Genomic DNA, 21,951 nt, shown 5'->3' with positions numbered 1-21,951 from the left:
CAGTTGCTCACTCCTGCAGATTTCGCTGCTATAACATCAGGAGGATTCGCCCATTCCTCACTGACGAGATGGCACACGTGCTCATCCAGGCTCTGGTCATCTCCCGGCTGGACTATGGCAATTCCCTCCTTGCTGGCGCCCTGGCATTGGCCATCAGACCTCTGGAGCTTGTTCAGAAAGCTGCAGCTCATCTGGTGTTCAACCGCCCCATGTTCTCCCACGCAACTCCCCTTCTCATGTCCCTACACTGGCTCCCAGTAGCTGCTCGCATCCAGTTTAAGACTCTGGTGCTAGCCTACAGGGCAGTGAAAGAAACAGCTCCTTCCTATCTCCAGGCCATAGTCAAGCCCTACACCCCCGCCCAACCATTTCGCTCTGCTGCCTCGGGACGCCTGGTTGCCCTGTCGCTCAGAGGCCCCTGCTGCCGATCGACCCGGTCACGGCTCTTTTCTGTCCTGGCCCCACAGTGGTGGAATGAACTCTCCACTGATGTCAGGACAGCGGAGTCGCTGCCCATCTTTCAGCGCAGGTTGAAAACTCACCTCTTGAAGAACTACTACCCTGTTACTTGCTCGTAGCACTTATTGTAGTCACTCATAAAAAAAAAATCTCTTTCTCACGCTTTTACTTTAGCACTGGTTTTGCTCTTAGATGCTTGTTTAGAGAGAAGATTTACTTATGACCACTGATGACTAGTAGTTCTCCTGATTTCCTACGTTAAATGCACTTATTGTAAGTCGCTTTGGATAAAAGCATTGGCTAAATGACTGTAATGTAATGTAACCAAAAAGCTAGTCGGTTTTACATTGGATGTAGTCCATGGGCCAGAGCCCAAAATTTCCTATTTCGGTACACTCAAGGTGGAAAAACTTACTTATAATTTTTGAAAGCATCCATGTCTGTACATGATATTTTGGTATGATAACCATTCCTGAGTGGCAGCTGTATCACAGTTATCAGCTCATGAAGTTAACCACCCCCTAAAGTAAATTGCATTTTAGACGCTGGTGCATATCCTGGTTTAGCCTCATGGTCAGGACATTTTTCAATGTTCTATAATATTGTCTTTGGTATCATTTTAAAGGGGACCTTCTTAGCTTTCATTCAAGCCCTGTTGTGGATATTTCTCACAAATATAGAGGTCACTTGAGCTCTTCAACCCGTCAATAACACACATCTTTCTGCAATGTTCGCCTAAACTATATACTTTCTTTTAGGCCTGTGGCATCTAGGAATATCAGGGACACAAAACACAAAAACTGGAATACTCACAGGACTGTAAAGATTCAGGAAATGTATAATATACCCATACTATTTCATTGTGTGAGGTGATTGTGAACCTTAAATTAGAAGGGCATTATTACTAAGAAACTAACTAGACCAAAGCCAGTTAGTCCATGGGTCAGACCAGATATCGATATCACCCAAGGTGACACAACTTCACTGGTGCCATTTTATTTGGTACACTAACAGAAGTAAAATAATACATGATAACCTTTCCAAATGAGTAGCTATTTCATTTTTCTTTCAGGAAACCTGTTTCTGTGCCTCTCACGATTGTGTATTTGCCCAGATTTTTACAAATATAGCATTTCAACACCCCTGGTACTGATTAGCCTAGCTTAAACTCTGGGACAGTTCTTAGTTGGCCAACAACCAAGGATAACCAGTACTGTGTACTTCCATTCATTGTGCTAAGCTAGGCTAACGTGCAGCCAGATAGCTTTCTACTAAACACATATAGAGGAAACTGGTATCTATCTTCTTGTCTCACTCTGGAGAAGATTGTAAGCTAATTTCCCATAATGTTAGCATGTTCTTTTAATGTATATGTTAATATGATTAGTTAAAGTGGCTACGAGGAACTTTCATCTTGTGTTGATTTTAGAGGCCTCATGTGGACAAAATACAGCTGTTGCATAGCAACAAGGTAATGTATCTATTTGTGGCTATGTAAGATAAATAATGGTAATATGACGCTGGTGAAGCAAAGTAAACTTTGTTTTAGTAGTGTTCATACACCTAAGTTACATGTATTTGTTTGTATGTGGCAGGTGAAAACTGACTGAATATGGCCACTGGTGAACAAGCAAGTTTTTACCCAATACCAAAGCGCCCACGGGTGGAGTGCATTATCCACTGTTCTGATGATACAGATAAGCTGGTTTCACTACAAAGTGTCGACTCATGGAGAACTCTGCTCAGGGCAGCTCAGATACGAAATCATGCACCAGTTTTGAAACTGGCAAAAGACATTCCTGAGGGACAGATTCCAGCAATCTACTACCACAGAAAGTGTCGCAGTATCTTCACTATGAAGCAAATTCTTGATGGCCTCCTTGCAAAAGAAAAGAAAAGTTGTGTCTCTGCTGAAGAGAAACAATCTAAGAGAGTAGCTCGACATGCTCCAAGTACATCTAGGACTTATGATGCAGAGTGCATATTTTGTCAGAAAAACAGCAAATATTCCAAGAGACAGAATACGAGAGAAGTACTGGTGCAGTGTCGAGAACTGCGAGCTGATGCAAAGATCAGGAGTGCAGCCACAAAGAAAAGGGACAGCAGAATCCTTGCCATTGTGAGTAGAGACCTTGTAGCAGCTGAAGGGCACTACCACAGGTCATGCTATAGACTTTACACCAAAGAAGAGGTTTCCAAAGGAGAGGTTGCCAGCAATGAAGATGATGATGCTGCAGCCCAGTATGAAGCTGCTGTGAATAAGGCATACAATGAGCTGTTCCTCTTCATCAGGATGGAGCTTTTTGGCAATCCTCAAGTGATGACAATGACTGATCTCTCTTCTAGACTGGTAGCTTCAATGAACTCCCAAGGCATTGCCCAAGTCAAGGAATCAACCAAGAAGCACATAAGGCGAAACCTGGAGAGTGAGTTTGCTGGAGCCTTGCAGATATTCCCTGATGAGAAAGGAAAATTCCTCCTCTATCCCGATAACTTGTCCATGAGGGAACTTGCCAAAGAAAATCAGTCTCTCAAAAGGGAGCTGCAGACCCTGAAAAGTGTCAGTGCACAAGATGTTATAGCCAAAGCAGCCATCAAATTGAGAGCAGACATTAAAAGTCAAGATGTTCCTCAAACCTGGCCGCCTGAAGTCAAACCAGAAGCAGAATGTCCTACCATTCCAGAGTCGCTCATTATCTTCCTGTACTCTCTACTCACAGGCTCAAATGATCCTGATCATGCATCCCAGAGAGTGCAGTGCCTTCTGCAGTCATTTGGCCATGACATAGTATATACAGTGACATGTGGAAATACCAAGCCTTCCAAGCTCATTGTTCTGCCATTCAGTGTCAAATCGTTGACCGGAAATGTAGAGTTGATAAACATCCTCAACCGACTTGGTCACAGTGTGTCCTATTCACAGATGGAAGAGATCAACACTGCCCTGTGTCTCCAGAAACTCTCATCATCAGGGAGTGGCATTGCCCTTCCAGCTAACATCCATCCTGGCATATTCACAACTTTAGCCTGGGACAATATCGACCGTCTTGAAGAAACTGTCAGTGGTGAGGGAACATCTCACAGAGTCAATGGGATTGCTGTGCAAGCAAAGCCAGTCAACCCACTTCCTGTCCAACCCATGCCCACTGTTCCCAAAACAAAGAAGAGAAGCATTGATGGACCCCCACCAATGTTACCAACTTACAATGCTGGACAACGGGTAGGGCCACCACAAAGCAAAAAGTCAGATGCCGATACTGCAGCCAATACTAAGCTTGCCAGAGAGAAAAACCTTCTTTGGGTCCTAGCACGCATGTGACAACAAGAAGAACAGTCAGTCAGCAGCTGGACAGGCTTCAACATCCTGACTCGAGGAGAGATGACGGTCATCCCCGACAATATAGGCTATCTGCCTACCATCAATGCTCCAGCGACACAAATGTCTACTGTCAACGAGGTGCTTAACCAGTCACTGAGCATCATGCAGTGCTTAGGCCTGAGGAAGATTGTCTGTGTCTTTGACCAAGCCCTGTATGCGAAGGCTGTCGAGATCACATGGAAACACCATGACAAGTTCCATGATATCATCGTTAGGCTTGGGGTATTCCACACCATCTGCACACTGCTGGCAATAATAGGAAAGCGTTTCCAAGATGCTGGACTCAAAGACCTCTGCATTGAGTCTGGCATGATTGCAGAAGGCTCAATTGCTGGTGTTATGGATGGCCGCAAGTACAACAGGGCAGTGCGACTACACAAGCTCCTGTATGAGGCTCTCATGCGACTGACCTTGAATGGTTTCCTGTCCTGGTTGGAAGAAACTCACAGGATTGACATGGTTCACCTGAATGAGACACTGAAGACCATTGACAGCCTTGGGAAAGAAGTCTCACAACATGCTTTGAAGGAGGTCCTCGAGAACAGCTCTTGTACACGCATCATGGATCTATTTGAAGTCTACCGTGAGTTCCTTAGAGGTGGAAACGGCAGCCTCTCGAACTTCTGGATGTCCTATTTGGACATGGTTGAAATCTTGTTGGGGCTCATCCGAGCATCCAGAGAGGGAGACAGGATGCTACACTTGGCTAGCATTCGAGCAATGATCCCATGGTGCTTTGCTTATGACAGGATGAATTATGCACGCTACCTCCCCTACTACTACGCCCAGATGTCTGAGCTGCCCATCACACACCCAGATGTGTACACAGAATTCATGGAAGGAGGCTTCTCAGTCCAACTGGGCTCCACCAATCCCTTTGGCCGAATCCCTGTTGACCAAGCTATAGAAGAAACGGTGAACAAAGACACCCAAACAGCTGGAGGGACAAAGGGATTCAGCTTGAAGCCAGGAGCTGTGACCAAATATTATCTCACAGCTGAGTATAGAAGCATGTACCTCAGACAGCTGAGAGACCTGACAGGTCAAGGCAGGTGCAAATGGTCTCATCCAGATCTACAGAGTCCAAGGATCAAGAGAGATGAAGCAGATGTCCAGTCTCTCATGGACCTTATGGAGAATAACTGGCTCAATCCTATGTCCCCTGATGAGATTGATTTGGTTAGCCTCTCCACTGGCAACATGGCTCCACCTGATGTGACCATAGATCTCTTGAGAGCTCTTGAGAAAGGAGAAGAGGCCTACCAAGCATTCCAGCAAACAAGGTTAGATGCAGACCCACCACCTGTGAAATTCCACGACAAGATGACCAAGCAAAGTCTGAAAACATTCTCCAATGTCAGCACAAAACAAGCTCATGGAAAGAAAGCACAGGATGTGGTTCTGAAGGCAGATAGAAACCTTTTCAGTCACATGATCCTGGTGGCTGAAAGCAGGAAGGTGAATCTGAAGGATGTCCTTGCCTACCCATTGGGCCCACTACCATGGGCACTGGCAAATGCTGATGGGTCCTTACGAAAAACAAACAAGGCTGCACTTGCCAGAGAGCTTGAAAAGAATGTATCTCCTGCAGAAGACATCCCAATCCCATCTACTTCCATCATTGATGGGATGAGCCTGGTCCAAAAAATGAATGGCAACAACAAAACGTTTGCACAGGTGGCAGAGTCAGCCTTGACCCAGGTCCTCCATGAGGGAGCACAGAGTGGGAGGATTGATGTTGTTTTTGATGTCTATCACCAGACTTCGATCAAAGATGCTGAACGACTGAACCGGGGTGGAGACATCACTCTCCAGTACAAGAATCTTGCAGGGGGACACCACGTCCAGCAGTGGAGAAAATTTCTGTGCAGTTCCTCCAACAAGACCAGTCTCATCAAGTTTCTGGTGGAAGAGTGGAAACTCCCACGATACAGAGCTATGCTGCATGGCAAGGTGTTGTACATGACCTGTGAGGAAACCTGCTACAAGTTGACATAAGATGGGTGTGAGGAAGCAGCAGAACTGCACTCCACACATGAAGAAGCTGACACCCGTCTGCTCCTGCATGCATTGCATGCAGCAAATGCGGGCTCAAAGTCAGTTATCATCACAGCTGAGGACACTGATGTCATGGTGCTTTGTCATGGCTTCCAGAAGGACATCACCTGTCCCATCTACCAGAAGTGTGGGACTCAGAACCGCACACGGTTTGTCGACATCACCAAACTGGCAAGTTCACTTGGAGACAGCATCTATGACAGCCTAATTGGCTTACATGCCTTCACAGGCTGCGACACTGTCAGTGCATTCGCTGGTCGAGGGAAGCTGAATGCCCTGAAGATAGTGAGAAAGCACACTTCCTGCCAAGAGACTTTTAGTCAACTGGGACAGACATGGAATGTGAGTGATGAGCTGTTCCAGAAAATTGAGCAGTTCACCTGTCGGATGTATGTTGCAAATAGCAGCACTGCTGAGGTGAACAAACTGCGTTACCAGCTCTTCTGCACCAAAAGGGGAGAGGTTGAGTCCAGCCAGCTGCCACCATGTAGAGACTGTCTCTTTATGCATGTTCAACGAGCCAACTATCAGGCAGCATTATGGAAGTGCTGTCTGCAGGCTAACCCTGTGGTGCCAAGCCCTACTGAGTATTGATGGACAGACGATGAAGGCAAGCTGGCCATTTACTGGATGCGCTCCCCACCTGCACCAGATGTGGTCTTGGAAATGCTAACATGCAAGTGTGTGCATTCATGCAAAATGCCAAGCTGCATGTGCCTGTCAAATGGACTTCCATGCACAGACATGTGCAGGTTACAGACCTGCAGTAACCAAAAACAGCAGGATGGTCCAGAACTGGACTTTGAACTTGGGGAGTCAGATGATGAGAGAAACGAGCAGTTTGATGAATGACAGTGTGATGATTCTGATGGTATTACTGTGGTAGTAGCCTATTGATGCACAGGATGTTGATTCTGGACTTGGTTACCCAGAGCTTGATAACAATAATGTAACCATATTCACATATACCCATTACCCTACCCATTACCATTACATATACCCACTAATGATATGGGATTACATGTATCATTGACTAAGTATATGTAAATGTCAATGTTGTTTGAAATATTAAAATAGTTCATTACCTCACTATGGTATTCCTTTTTATCATGTATTTTGATTGTGTATTTAAACAAATGTATAGAGACCAGTTTGTGACCTAACTGGCTTTGGTCTAGTTCTCATTTAAGGCTCACAATCACCTCACACAATGAAATAGTATGGGTATATTATACATTTTCTGAATCTTTACCGTCCTGTGAGTATTCCAGTTTTTGTGTTTTGTGTCCCTGACATTCCTAGATGCCACAGGGCTAAAAGAAAGTATATAGTTTAGGCGAAAATTGCAGAAAGATGTGTGTTATTGACGGGTTGAAGAGCTCAAGTGACCTCTATATTTGTGAGAAATATCCACAACAGGGCTTGAATGAAAGCTAAGAAGGTCCCCTTTAAAATGATACCAAAGACAATATTATAGAACATTGAAAAATGTCCTGACCATGAGGCTAAACCAGGATATGCACCAGCGTCTAAAATGCAATTTAGTTTAGCGGGTGGTTAACTTCATGAGCTGATAACTGTGATACAGCTGCCACTCAGGAATGGTTATCATACCAAAATATCATCTACAGACATGGATCCTTTCAAAAATTATAAGTAAGTTTTGCCACCTTGAGTGTACCGAAATATCGTCTGGCCCATGGACTAATGGTGCTGCCGTGATTCTCAGGCGCAATCAGCAGGGGGAGGGCAATGTCGCAGCTAAGTTAAAGCAGCAATTTGGAGACTCGTTTGTGCAGCATTGCATGACACACAGACAGGCGCTAATGTCTAGAGATGCAGAAAAACAAATAACATTCTTTTCAGAGGACACTATAAAAGCTACATTGCCACATTGTAGTGGCCTAGTGAGACAGAAGGAGTTCTGCTGCATCTGCGCTTTAAATGATGAAGAATACAGCCAGCTGGTCGCTTAAAAAAAATAAAATAAAATAAAAAAATAAATATTAATAATAATTCGGTGGCTGAGCTGTGTAGAGCGCTTCGTGGAATGTCGAGCCAACCTTGTACAATTTTTTGAGAGCACTGCAAATGGAAGCGAGGGTTCTGTTCGCTATCGAGAAAGTTGCAATACACTGGGTGACATGCTGCTGAATCCCAAATTCATTCTGTACTTACTGTTTAACTGGATTTTGCCACTGCTGGCTAGACTGAACGAGGCACTACAGAAGGAGAACGTGAGTTTGTACTCAGCCTATAATAACATCCAGAAATTCATGCGTGTAATTCTGAACCCATTTCTGTTTAACAGAAGTGATGACACCTTGTTCATTGACCCGAGAGACTTGGCAGCGTCCATGAGCTATTTTTAGCCCTTCTCAAGCGGACACTTCGCAGCAAACAGAAGTCAGACATCGCTTGCACTAGACAACATTAGAAGTAAGCAGTTTGTTGTAATTTTCTTCGTTTTTGCGTAATTTTTGTCATTTTCACCTATGGCAGCATATACATGAGTTGGTGTTGTAAACACAACCATGCTGTACTGTCTGTCTAACGTGCTCCGCATGTCTGACTTCCTGACGTCCATTGCGAAAGCGATGCTGTGACATCACTTGGACGCTGCCCCAATTGCATCAATGAATGCAAATGTGAACACCATCTCTCAGATTCAGAGATACTGAACTTCAATATCCCGTTAGTCAACTATGCAAAGAGGCTACAAAGCGCCTTTCGGACGAGATTTCCAGAAAGAGAATTGGTCAAACAAAAGCTCTTTCTTGATCCCATGAACCCCAAACCAAAAGACAGCGATATGGCAAACATCACGCAGAGGTTCACAAAACATGTCTGTTCTCAAACTGCAGTCACAGTACCTCGTCTTTTGCGACGATGATGGCATAAAGACATTATTCATGTCTGACCAATGCAACAGTGACATTGTCAAATTCTGGCGCCATCTGTTTGAGAATAGCGAGGAGTACAATGAACTCAGCAAACTTGCAATACTCCTGTTCACATTAAGCCCAGATACCTGCAGCTGTGAGCAAGGTTTCAGTCATATGAACGCTATTAAATCTCAAACATGAAATAGACTTGCAACATGCAGCATTGATGCCTGTTTATAGGATTGCCACCTGCCCATATACAATGGCTGACTTTCCAGTCTCCAAGTTTTCATAATAACAAGGTAGGGCACTGTTTTTTAATGTTAGAAATAATATCATTTTAAAATCGTGTAGCACATTAAAAGATGTACTATGGCATTGCGAGGTCTAGCATGCAATTATGTGTTTCTGGTAATATTTGACCACTTTAAATTTTGTATGTCTGTGGTAAAAATCGCATTTTGACCAAAAAGTCCATCACAAACTGACACGGTGATGAGCCCAGTCCAGCAGTAAGCACTGGCTAGTAAAGTAGTGGACTTGTGTCATGTCATGACAGTTGTCGTTATGATTGTTAATCTGATACGCCCAAAAGGACTTCAGCACCGCTTGTTTAAATCTTTATTAGATGAGCTTGATGCCGCATATGGTGACTTGATTCTCCATGGTGGCGTAAGGTGGCTGAGTTGCAGGAAAGTATTGCAGCGACTTGTTAACTTGCTGCCTGAGATCAAATCATTTCTGCCGTCAGGATATGAGGAGCATGAGGAACTATCTGATGACGCATGGCTGCTAGACTTAGGTTTCTGACATAACAGCAAAATTGAATGACCTCAACTATGAGCTTCAGGGAAAAGACAAAGATGTGGCACACATGATCAGTGCTGTCAATGCCTTTATGGCCAAGGTGGATGTATGTGTGGGCCTCTCAGCTGAGGAATGGTAGGCTGGTGCACTTTCCAAACCTGGAGAAAATGTCACAAAACATTGGAAACAAAGATGCTCTTCTCCTGCAAGAATTCTGCACCCACCAGGAGAAACTGGCACCCGAATTCAACAGGCGTTTTCAGGAATTAGACGACATAGGGGAGGTTGTTGCATTTATCTCAAACCCTTTCCTCCTCATTGAGAGTGAGGAGGTGTCCGTGAAATTCCAGCAAGTATTTGCTTTACCAGTCGGAGCTGACAAAGAGATATAACTGATTTGCTAAATGACATCGGAATGAAAGCAAGATCAAGAGACAGTGACTTTGGGGTTCTTGTAAACACTGAAAAGTTTCCCCTCCTTTCATCTTGCGCACTTAAGGTGAAGGTCTACTTTGGATCAACATATCTCTGTGAGATGACCTTTTCACAGAGGAAAATAATCAAGTCAAAGAACAGGTCTTGTCTAACATCTCACAGAAAGTGTCAGACTTGGTGTATCACACTGCGAGCCAGACACATAGCACTGGCTGATAGTGTGCAATAACAGCCATCACATTGAATGTGTGTGTGTGTGTGTGTGTGTGTGTGTGTGTGTGTGTGTGTGTGTGTGTTTGTGTGCACGCGCGCGCACGTGGGGGGTTCTCATCCACAGCCATCAGAGAGAGTATTGCCAGTTTGAAATATGATCTGTTGTAGGCTATTGTTTACAAAAGGATATGATCTGTGTTGTATGCTGTTTACAAGGGAAAGTGAAACAGTACTTCACATGATTGTCTTAGGCCTGTAACGGACTGATTGTTGAGGTTATTATGAATGGTGAATGAGTGATAGCTCTGTGGAAATATTGAAATTTTTTAATATGACTGTTGTCATAACATTTTGAATGATAGTTGCACTTACTTCTACTTATACTATTTGTATGATTAAATTAATACTTTGCCTGTTGTCATAATTAAATTATAATTGGCTTGTGATCATGGCAGGAGAAAAATATTTGATAGGGGCTTTGAAACAAAAATAATTGCTTATGACTGACAGGTAACAAAATAAAGTGTGAAAGTGGAACTACATTGTGGGCTTGTTTTTTTTCTTTTCATCGTTTTTTGCAAGTGGTAGATCGTGGTTTACATTTGGACTTGGGATGTGATCTTAGGCTTGAAAAGGTTGGTGACCACTGCTCTACAAGATGATTTTTTTTCCTGGTCAAGTATCATGTTTTTCTGAAATGATGCACAGATTTTTTAAGCATTTTATCTCAAATGCCTTGAAAAATAGTGCATATAGCTTCCGTAAATTGGGAAAAAAAATTCCCCGGGGGTGTGCCCCCAGGCCCAGACCCTACAATAAACGCTGAAAGTTTACAACATCTGAGTCTATCCCTGACTGGCTCATGGAGCTGGCTTTCTTTCTCCTAAACATGTAAGTGAAATAAGGGTATCAAATTGTTACCGAAGCCTTGAAATATTTTTTTCTGGAGCAGTGTTGGCCATAAACTGCATAACAAAGATGGGTGTAACAACTGTGACATCACCCATTGGATTTTGAAGGGGCATTTTGAAGCCTAAAGTTTGGCTTTATGCTCGCTGTAATTGTTGGAGCCAGAAAATCAAAATTTGGCTAGTTGGGTGGACCATACGTGGAGATGGGGTGAAACCCCAGCGGCTGACAGGTTGACAGACCTGTCAATCAAGGCAGATACATTTCAAAATGCCACTTTTTAAATCCTTAATTTCTTACCGGAACAATAAATTTCAAAATAATCACCCTCATATTGTGTGCCATACTCAAAATTATCAATTGAAACCCCAACTACTTGTACAAAAAAATTATTGGCTTAGAATTTGAAGGTAGAAGTTGGGAATTCTCTCATTGATTTACATTGGACCATAAGTTTTTTTGAAGCCATCCACCTAGTGACCCAACTTATGGCACTTACGTATTAGCTTAAACTTCCAGCCCTGGCAGTTGCTGCTTGGTGTTGGCTATGACTGTGGTTATGGCTAAGGGCATAATTTATTTATCCAAGTCAGCAACCTATACAGCGACTTAGTTACTATATAGCTAATTTAACATAGCATAAGCATAGACCAGGAGCCCCAAACTTTTGCTAACCCAAGCTATCCAAATCCAAAAATTATGTTACTACATTGTGCAGTGCTGTCACTGGCAATAATATGAATAGTGCCATAAAGCAGTATAGTAGTATTCATGGGGTTTCAAGCCTGGGGACACAGTGATAAACAAATGTAGAATAAACCAATTTTTACCATGATTGTCTCATTTTTCTTCAGGCATTACATATGTGCGATCACAAGATATTCAAGTGTGATACAATAACACATTTTGAAGGAGAGGCTTTAAAGATAGAGAGAATTTCTGGGTCATAAATAACTTTGAGGTTGCCATACGAGAGGTCTCAGAGCTGTTTGATGTGTCATCTTCTGCCATATCATCCTCGTCTTCTTCTTCTGTATCTTGTCCTCCGACCTCCTCCTCTCCCTCTTGTGCTCCTCCCTCAGGGGGGTCAACCCAGCATCCAGGCATAAGTGCAGCAGAGTTATAAGAGGAGCAGAGAGGTCCGACAATATGAGTGATGAAGGACTCCTGTAGCTTGGCCAGCTGTGGTGCTGAACGATCCATGAATGGGCTGATGGGAAGTCCTAGACTTGCCTCTTCATCGCCCTGGAAAGAGTTGGGAAAAGACATGGGAAATAGGTCAAATACACAAAAATAGATGAAATATCAGTATTATGAAAACTGAACAACCCCGTTAATGAGACTGATATTTTAATTATGAAACAATTAAAGTGCAATTCAACTGACAAAACATATCCTATAGCTCTTGGTAAAAAATACCACTGAAAATTAACTATGAGGGATTTGTGGAATATCTAGTTTCAAATGCTAATTTTGTACCTATATACAGTTTGATCATTAGCACTCATGTTTGTGATGGGCTGTATTTTTAAAGCAGTAGTCAAAAATCCCAAAAGGTGGATGAACTTAGTTTCACAAATATCTTATCTTTTATATTACAGGATTTTTTTGTTTAAAACCTGGGCCTTATTTTAGTTATTTTTGCCATTGTGTACATCAGTCATGATGTCACGCTACTCACCAGCTTCATTGTGGAGATCACAGAGCAACCACTAAACATAGCTTTACAATGACATCTTATGAGACCATGGAATACATTCGTTAAACCTGTCCTTTCAACTAAAAGAAAAAACCCAATTGCCCCATTTAGACTGTACAGTATTTCCAATTATCTATGACTTTTCAATTGTGGTGGCCAAGTAGTTATTTAATGAATACTACTACCTATATTGTAATGACACGTGATGGTCATTCCGACAAGTTGATCCAGGTAGTAGCTTAGCAATGTCATCAACCATTGTTGATGTTAACTGACATTCTGAGTGATAGCTTTTAACTTATTTCTGCTAATGACTGTAAAAATTTCTTGTCTTTCTTCGTTGACAAGATCGATGATCCAAGGTCAAATTTTACCCTCAGTTTCCCCCTCCCCCGCCCCTTTCAGCTGTCCAATTTCAATGTCGTAATTTGCTTTCGTATCCCTTCAGTTCCTTGTTAATACTGTAAACTTCATGCGTCCCTCCTCCAGTCCCTGTGATATAGTTCCAACAAAAATTTTAAAATCCATCCTACGTGGCTTAGGTCCCTGCCTGCTTTCTATCATCAATGGCTCACTCACATCCAGGTCTGTACCTGACTACTTTAAAATTGCCTGTGTTCAGCCCCTCCTCAAACCCCCCCCCCCCTTGATCCGGCAAGGGTGGAGAATTATAGACCTATTTCCAACTTTCTTTCTTATCCAAAATCCTTGAAAAAAATGTTGCAGACCAAATCCTGCAGCTGACTGAGGGTCATAACATTTTTGATAAACTTCAATCCAGCTTTTGTCACAAGCATAGTACTGAGACTGCATTACTAAGAGTGTTCAATGACATTGTTATGCATGCTGATAAAGGTGAATACACTATTCTCGTTCTCCTAGATTTAACTGCTGCCTTTGATACCATCGATCATACCATCTTACTTGATAGGTTGGAGAACTGGGTTGGCATTTCTGGTACAGCGTTAAATTGGTTTCGCTCTTACCTGACAAATAGATATTTTTAAGTTTCTATTAACAACCTTGTATCCTTGTCAGCTCCCCTACTGTGTGGAGTCCCCCAGAGGTCTGTTCTTGGGCCAATCCTCTTCTCTTTATACATGCTTCCTCTGGGTCATTTGTTTAGTCACTTTTAAGACATGTCATACCCCTATTATGCTGATGATACTCAGATCTATTTCTCTGCCAAACCCAATAACCTGAATCAACTGTCCTCCCTCCATGATTACTTAGCTGCCACCAAAGACTGGATGTCCCTTAATTTCCTCAATCTAAGCCCTGACAAAACTGAAGTTCTCTTAATTGGTCCTGAGAACTTTGCCACTGCAGTTGATCAGTTTATTGGTCCACTTCAGTCAAACATCAAACCTACCACTAAAACTCTTGGAATCATCTTTGACCAGAAAATGTCTTTAAATCACCATGTTACTAAGCTTGTCCAATCCTGTTTTCTTCAGCTACGAAATATTGCAAAAAATCAGAAATATTTCCTTTTAAGGATATCGAAAAATTAATTCACACTTTCATTTTCTTCCATCGAGATTACTGTAACTCCCTCTACTCTAGCCTCAACAAAGCTACTTTAAATCATCTACAGCTGGTTCAGAATGCAGCTGCTAGACTACTAACCAGAACTAGCTGTAGGTCCCATATTACCCCTATTCTTGCATCCCTCCATTGGCTTCCCATAAAATTCAGAATAACTTATAAGATCTTATTGATTACATTTAAAGCACTGCATGATCTTGTCCCCAGTTATATTTCTGATCTTCTCATTCCTCATTCCACTTCCCAACCACTCCGAACCTCAAACCTCGGTCTTTTATCGGTCCCTCACTCCAACTGCAAAACAAAAGGTGACTGCGCCTTTGTAGTCTTGGCCCCAAGCCTCTGGAATAATCTCCCCCAATCCATTAGATTCGCTGAATCTTTGGGACTGTTTTAAGAGGCTTCTAAAAAACCTATCTTTTCAGGCAAGCCTTTTTATAGATTCCCACCCCTGACTGCTGTTTTATTTAATTTTTTTTAGCTTGGTCTGTTACTCCCAATGCCATGTTTTTATAATCATTCAATTTATTTGTGTATTTATTCATTTTTTGTGTATGGAGTGTAAAGCACTTTGTAACGGTATGTTTTTAAAAGTGCTATATAAATACAATTTTGCTTGCTTGCTTGCTATTTTTCCTTTGCTCTTCCAAATACACGGTTTAGATAATTGGGTTAAAATAGGAAATGTTTAAACATGACTAAAAATCATATTCCATGGCGCCCTTGTAAAGCTGTGTCTAGCTGTGGTCCCACATCCGAGATCTCCACAATGGTGCCAGTGGGTAACATGATATCCTAACTGATTTGCAAAATGGCAAAAGCTATGAAAATAGGACCCAGTTTGCAAAAAAAGGGAAAAAGAACTATCCTCAAAAATACAAAAGCTTCATTAGCCAAGCCCATTAAACTGTTATTTACAGAAATCTAATCTCAGCAGCCTTACTTTAGGAAATAAAGCATTGCCCTTTGCAGATCTGTAGTCAATAATACATTAGGTAGTAGCACTTAATTAGATTACTCTTTCCTGTTTGCTCTGTGGCTGGTTAGCAGATGAAACATATTATATAATAATGCTTTATTCATTGTGGCTTAGCTTAAGACTATTGAATTTGTTTAAAGGTTGACATTTTACCTTGTTTATGCATGGTTATTCTTTTGTGTGTTTACCAACAGCAGGTATATTACCATGGCACTTGATAATATTTTCTTATAAATCTACCCTGAGCAAGTAAACAAGCGATGTGAATTTTTACTGTAAATTATGCTTTGATGAAATGTCTTTTGGGGGTTTTCAGGGAAAGAATGCTACCTGAGTAAAATAATGCAAACAAGGAGGTTACAAATAACATATATTAAAAGATATGAGCAGATTTTGTACTTTGCCGAAACATCTTGGTAAAGGCATCACTAAGATCAATGACATATTGACCTTAGTCTCTAAGTCAGAGACCATGATTACAACATGCACAAAAAACAAAACAAAACCCTGTACTTTGAGGCCCTATTTCTGTGCAACTTACATCAGCTTAAGATAAGCTTGAAGATGTTGGTAAAATCCATTTCACCACATACAAAAAAGCAAAGAGATTGAGATACACTTTCCTGTTGCAGGTCTTTGGGCAGTGACAGAAAGCTGTGGAGCTGATACACTCTCCCTAAGAACTGAGGAATGAAAACAATAATTGGCTCTCAAACTGCAGCTGGACAGCAGAGGAGCGTCTTTACTCAGTGATAGCGGCTGTGAAATGGTGCCAGGGGATATTATTTCTTTTTTAAGCCACTGTATTTATCCACTCATCTAGAGGGGGCAAAGGTTGCCACTAATAACTAATGATTCTGAGTGATCATCTGGGTCCTCCATCTTTATAACAGATGTAGATAATTGCATTGTGGAATTACATCCTGACCAATCAGGTTGGATGTTATTTGTATGCATGTCTTATGGACATGAACATCATATGGACTGAATCGCATGTATTAACCACCCAAAAATGGGGATGTTTACATATATACAACTCAATGAGCTATATTTCATTTAATGGCTGGATGCAATGAACATTTGGTCATTTGCCTGAAATTGCTCAATACTTAGCATTGCTTAACCTATGCAAATAACTGCATGCAAATAACTACTAGATGCAAAGAAGCTATGGACAGCAAATACCAGAGTTTCTGAGAAAGTGGTCAAGCGTACTCATATTTATTTTCCAATTTTTAGCTGTTCATCTGCAACAGTAGTAGAAAGAAAGCAAAGATGTCTGATGCAGTTCTATGACACAGCTCGTTTATACAAATAAAAGTTGTTGCTACATGTGTCAGACATAACCCGTTAGTATTTGAGATGCAATATTCAGTGTAACATGTTATTTTTAATTGAAATTACAGTCTCTACTCCAGTCAACACACTGCCATCACCAGAAAAGGGCGACACCATGGGATGAGTAAGATTTCTTACAAGCCGACAAAACACAACCAGAATAAAATGTACCTCACACCAACAGATCCTCCACAACTCATGGTGGGACTCATTTCCATTTTTTCTGACCATACCTTAAGTATCTAATGGGCTTCATGGGAGCATGGTTTTGTGTTGTATATCTGTATGGAGCTTTCGTTCAACTGTGTGTGTGTGTGTGTGTGTGTGTGTGTGTGTGTGTGTGTGTATACATATATAGCGTTTTTTTCTGAAACCGTCAATGGTGTCATAAGTGCTCAACTAATGAGGAGCGGAATATCAACACAAATACAGGAAAAAAAGTTTTAATACATTGCAGTACAGGCCTGTTTCGTGCGACACGCACGAAACAGCTACTATGTGTGTGTACACACACACACACACACACACACACACACACATATATGTATATATAGATATATATCAATACAGACGCGGGAAAAAAGTTTTTAATGCATAGCAGTACAGGCCTGTTTCATGCGTCTTCCACTCATCACACACACACACACACACACACACACACACACACACACACACACACACACACACACACACACACACACACACACACAAATTATATAGATGTTATTGCATAGTTTGTTTTTGTGTTTTCTGATGTCAGGGCAGGAAAAAAATCATAGTCAACAGCGGGACAAAGCTGCTGTTGCTACGGCAACCAGAAACCCAGATGGCGTCAGTACTACTGGTTTCTGTGAGTGAGGCAGAAAGAGGTCGCGTGTGTGCGTGTGTATACGAACGTTTATGTGTGTAAAGGTGTGCTATTGGAAAAGAAAGAGATAGTGCTAGAGAGAATTGCCACATCATTTTTATTGCACAAATAAAATAAACATAAGCAACGTTCAGTGCCCTCCAGTTTCCTGAATTGTGCACTCAGTTTATGAAAGCTACACTCACACACATGCACACACATGCATGCGCATACACACACCTCGGCCCCTTATGGTTTTGTTAGTTTTTTATTTTATTCTCTTAGAGTTTTTTTTTTGTGTGTCACAATTTTATCCTGTTCTATGAAGCACTTTGTAACCTCGTTTATAAAATCCATCCATCCATTAGCTGAACCGCTTATCCTGTTCTCAGGGTCGCGGGGATGCTGGAGCCCATTCCAGCAGTCACTGGGCGGCAGGCGGGGAGACACCCTGGACAGGCCACCAGGCCATCACAGGGCATTGTTTATAAAAGTGTTGTATAAATAAAGTTTATCCATCCGTCCATTATCTGAACCTCTTATCCTGCTCTCAGGGTCACGGGGATGCTGAAGCCTATCCCAGTAGTCATTGTTATTATTACTATTATTATCATCATTATTATTATTATTATTATTTATTTGCTGGAATCTCCTTACATTCATGTCTACCCTAACCTGTTTGAAAGCAACAAACAAACAAACCAAAAAACTCAGAATATGACATGGCATCATCCATTTCCAAATGTGTGCATGAGAATGTTTTCATGTTTTTTTTTATTAAAGGAGGTTTGGTTTGGCAAATCTCTTGTGTTCAATGTTCTGGGTCATCTGTTTACCCCCTTGAAAAAATAATATTCTCCAGAACTTGAGATATGCATTTCTAAAATGATTGAATTACTTGAAAATAAACTTATCACCGAAGATGTGACTATTTAAATAAAAGAGTAAAGGTGGACAAAAAAAAATATTTGAGATGCTTTCTTTGAAGCAGAACTTTCAGCTGACCCTGAATCCTCTCCCTGACTAATGGAGTGGTACAATTCAGAGCACAAGTGTGTGTGTGTGTGCATACATGTATACTTTTGCTCTGCTCCATCACTGTGATCTTGTGTTGTGGGGATGAATGAAAGCTGTCAGGGATGACATATTTAGGTCAGTTGTCTCCCCTATGCTCTGAAGGAAAAAACAAACAAACCACAAACCGCACGCATGCTCTCTACACCCCCCCCCCCCGTTCTAAGGACATACATAATTTTCAAAACAATATTGGCATTTGAACAGAGGGCTAGAGCATCCCGCAGCCTTTGCTCCTCCGATGCCAACCTCTTGTCTCCGTCACACAGGACCAAGCACTGGACCTGGGGCAACAGAGCCTTTTCCATAGCTGCCCACTCCCTCTGGAACTCTCTCCCCAATAAACTGCACTGATCTGTCCACCTTCACATCATTAGTCAGAACTCACCTTTCCAGAATTGCTTTTAATGTGCAATTAATGTTGTGTTTTACGCTTTTCTTGTGTTGCTGTTATGTTCATTTTTACATATGTAAAGTGTCTTTGAGTAGTCTGAAAAGTGCTTTATAAATAAAATGTATTATGATTATTATGATTATGATTATGATTATTATATAGCTGAGTGCCAAATGTAAAAGCAGAACAGGGGGAGGACGTTTTTTTTGTCTATAAAGCAGCACAGCCCTTATTAAAGATTTGCTCACTTCTCTCTTGATTATCTGAATTTGCTTGATATGGTGTACTCATGTCCTATTTTCATAAATTGTCCCTAGGTATGAGTGTTTGTGTGTGTGTGTGTGTGTGTGTGTGTGTGTGTGTGTGTGTGTGTGTGTGTGTGTGTGTGTGTGTGTGTGTGTGTGTGTGTGTGCATGTTGGCCCTGTGTGATGGCCTGGCAGCCTGTCCAGGGTGTCTCCCCGCCTGCTGCCCAATGACTGCTGGGATAGGCTCCAGCATCCCTGTGACCCTTAGAGCAGGATAAGCGGTTCAGATAATGGATGGATGGACTTCATTCTACCAGATGAGATTTTAAGAACACTTGTTGATAACCTTTTTTTTTTTACTACCAAGATAACTTGAGTTGGTATATGATTTTGTCACTGCCTGTGCAGAAAAATGTCAAACAATTTTTTATGTAAAGGTAAATGCAAACAAAGGGTGTTTTTAAACTCTTCCACTTCCCCCTCCTCTTCCCTCGTTTCCTATCTTTTCTGCACCTGTTACCATGAAATTTGTTAAATTATGAGTCAGATCTCGTAAATACAGTATTTCTGTTTTACTTATTCAAATATAATGCTGTTGCTAAGGATGTAGTCATGTAATGTCTCCCTGGCTAATCAGATTTTCTCGTGTTTGGTTGCTTGGCACCCAGTTGTAGTGACCATTCAGAGGTGTTGTTACTTAAAAGCAAAATCTGTTGCCAGGTAAAAAAAAAAGATTCATGAGGGAGTCACAGTGCATAGTGATTGCTCTGTTTTTGTAAAATCTATGTGTTCATAGCTGAGATGGACTATTATATTTTTTCTCTTGTTATGCAACCTTTTTTTATACATAGATTTCACTGGCCTTAACCAATAGTTGTGCTAATTTCATCCACCCAGAATACTGAAATTTGAAAGATCTTTGTACATCTTTGTTTATATTTGTTCATACAATACATACATGCAGGTATGGAATATTGATTTGCTAATTATAGCAAATGGCTGTTTGATGCCACAGCCTCTTCCTGAGACATGTCCCTCACAATATAAAATAGGAGATCAGTAAGACAATTTACATAAATAATAATTCAGGGAAGAATGAAGACACTGTGTGTGTCCCAAATGGAAGGACACATCCACGGTAATGTGGCTGACACAGTGGATATCCACACATACTATCAGCATAAAGACATTGTATAAAGTAGAGTGATCATTTAGGGCAGTTAAAACTTTTTTCATTTTATCCTTTACATTTTGCTTTTATAATCTCTTTTGTTCGATTTTGCCTTTGTATTTTTCAACCGATTTTGCCTATTTTTTTAGATTCCTCCTCTTTTTGAGTGTTTAGATAAGCATCTTCACATAACAATTTCACTGCACTGGGTACATTTGTGTGTAACTGTTGCACATGATAAACTTGAAACTGGATATTCTGTACTTTTGTGAACCAGTCAGCACTGCATCATAACTAAGTCATGAATGCCAACAGGCTTTTAAGGGGATGTTCAATAACTGGTTTTACCTCTTTCTTGGGGGTGACACATGAGAAGAGAATTTCCCTACAGTTACCCATGAAGTATCATGATCATTATCACTGTAGTTGACACTCCTGTCTTTGGTACGAAGCAAGAGTCCTCATTTATTGGGACTTATGAAAGACATAGTAGTTTAAGTGGTTAAGTGCCAGGAGGATTGCCGTGACTTGTACATTGGAGAAACTAAACAGACACTGGCCAAAAGAATGGCACCACAACATAAGAGCACCAACACGTCAGGACAGTTCTCCACAGTCTACATCCATCTACAGGCCAGTAGCCAGTCTTTCAGGATTAGGATGTGCACATCCTTGATAGGGAGGAATGCTGGTTTGAACGGGGAGTCAAAGAGGCCATCTATGTTAAGAGGGGATGACCATCCCTGAACTGAGGGGCGGGCCTAAGAGTACATCTGTCACCATCTTACAATAATGTGATTGTAACTATTCCCCAATCCTCTTAATAGTACACGTGGTAGTACACAAACTCTAATGATCAGCCATATTTACATACTAAACTGGTTGCTGGGCTCAGTCGTTATGCAACTCTATTGTTTATAAGGGTGGGGGTACCTGCAGTCAGTTTAGATTGAAGAGGTCACTTAGTTGAGTGATGAAACATGTCTGTCAATAAACCTATCTAGATAAACTGATTCAACTCTCATTGGTAGTTTAGAAATATTTACATATATTTATGCCTCAAAATGGAAAAATTGAGGGCAGTATTTGTGCTGATGTCGACTGGAGGCCAGTCCAATAAAAACCAAACCTTAGACAAACAAGAACACAGATTAAGTTCATGCATGGCTAAAGCTCAATGATGCAAAATACATATTATGTCTGGTTCATCATTAATTCTTACCAACCTGTTCATAGAATTCATTGACAATGCCCTCTGTCCACTGCAGGTGCAGCTCCTTACACTTCAGTGGTCCATTGATATCTGCCAGTTTGATGCACATCTGGCAAACCAGCAGTCGGTCATTTTCATTGGTCCAATCAATGCCTGACACACCCTCATCACCAACCTGTAGAGGTACACACGAAAGTTGGGGAAGGGTAGCTGTTATCACTGAGCATTGTAAAAGTGTCCCTATTAATTTGTTGCATATTTGTTGACGGACTGGATTACATCTTCCTCAGGCCAGAA

General features: G+C 41.5%; 1 protein-coding gene across 1 annotated transcript in view; it reads right to left on the bottom strand.

Annotated features, from left to right (window-relative positions):
- LOC130115564 (cGMP-inhibited 3',5'-cyclic phosphodiesterase 3A-like) overlaps positions 1-21,951 on the bottom strand; it is a 151,322-nt gene that overhangs the window by 9,424 nt on the left and 119,947 nt on the right. The window contains exons 13-15 of the mRNA XM_056283273.1: positions 21,668-21,829; positions 12,159-12,390; positions 4,541-4,566 (exon numbers count right to left, since the gene is read on the bottom strand). Coding sequence (XP_056139248.1) covers positions 4,541-4,566; positions 12,159-12,390; positions 21,668-21,829 — 420 coding nt within the window. The remainder of the gene's footprint in view (positions 1-4,540; positions 4,567-12,158; positions 12,391-21,667; positions 21,830-21,951) is intronic.

The sequence above is a fragment of the Lampris incognitus genome, chromosome 7 (assembly GCF_029633865.1).
Source record: "Lampris incognitus isolate fLamInc1 chromosome 7, fLamInc1.hap2, whole genome shotgun sequence".
Classification (NCBI taxonomy): domain Eukaryota; kingdom Metazoa; phylum Chordata; class Actinopteri; order Lampriformes; family Lampridae; genus Lampris; species Lampris incognitus.
The sequence above is the reverse complement of the archived record's forward strand: the minus strand, read 5'-3'. Positions and strand labels throughout refer to the sequence as shown.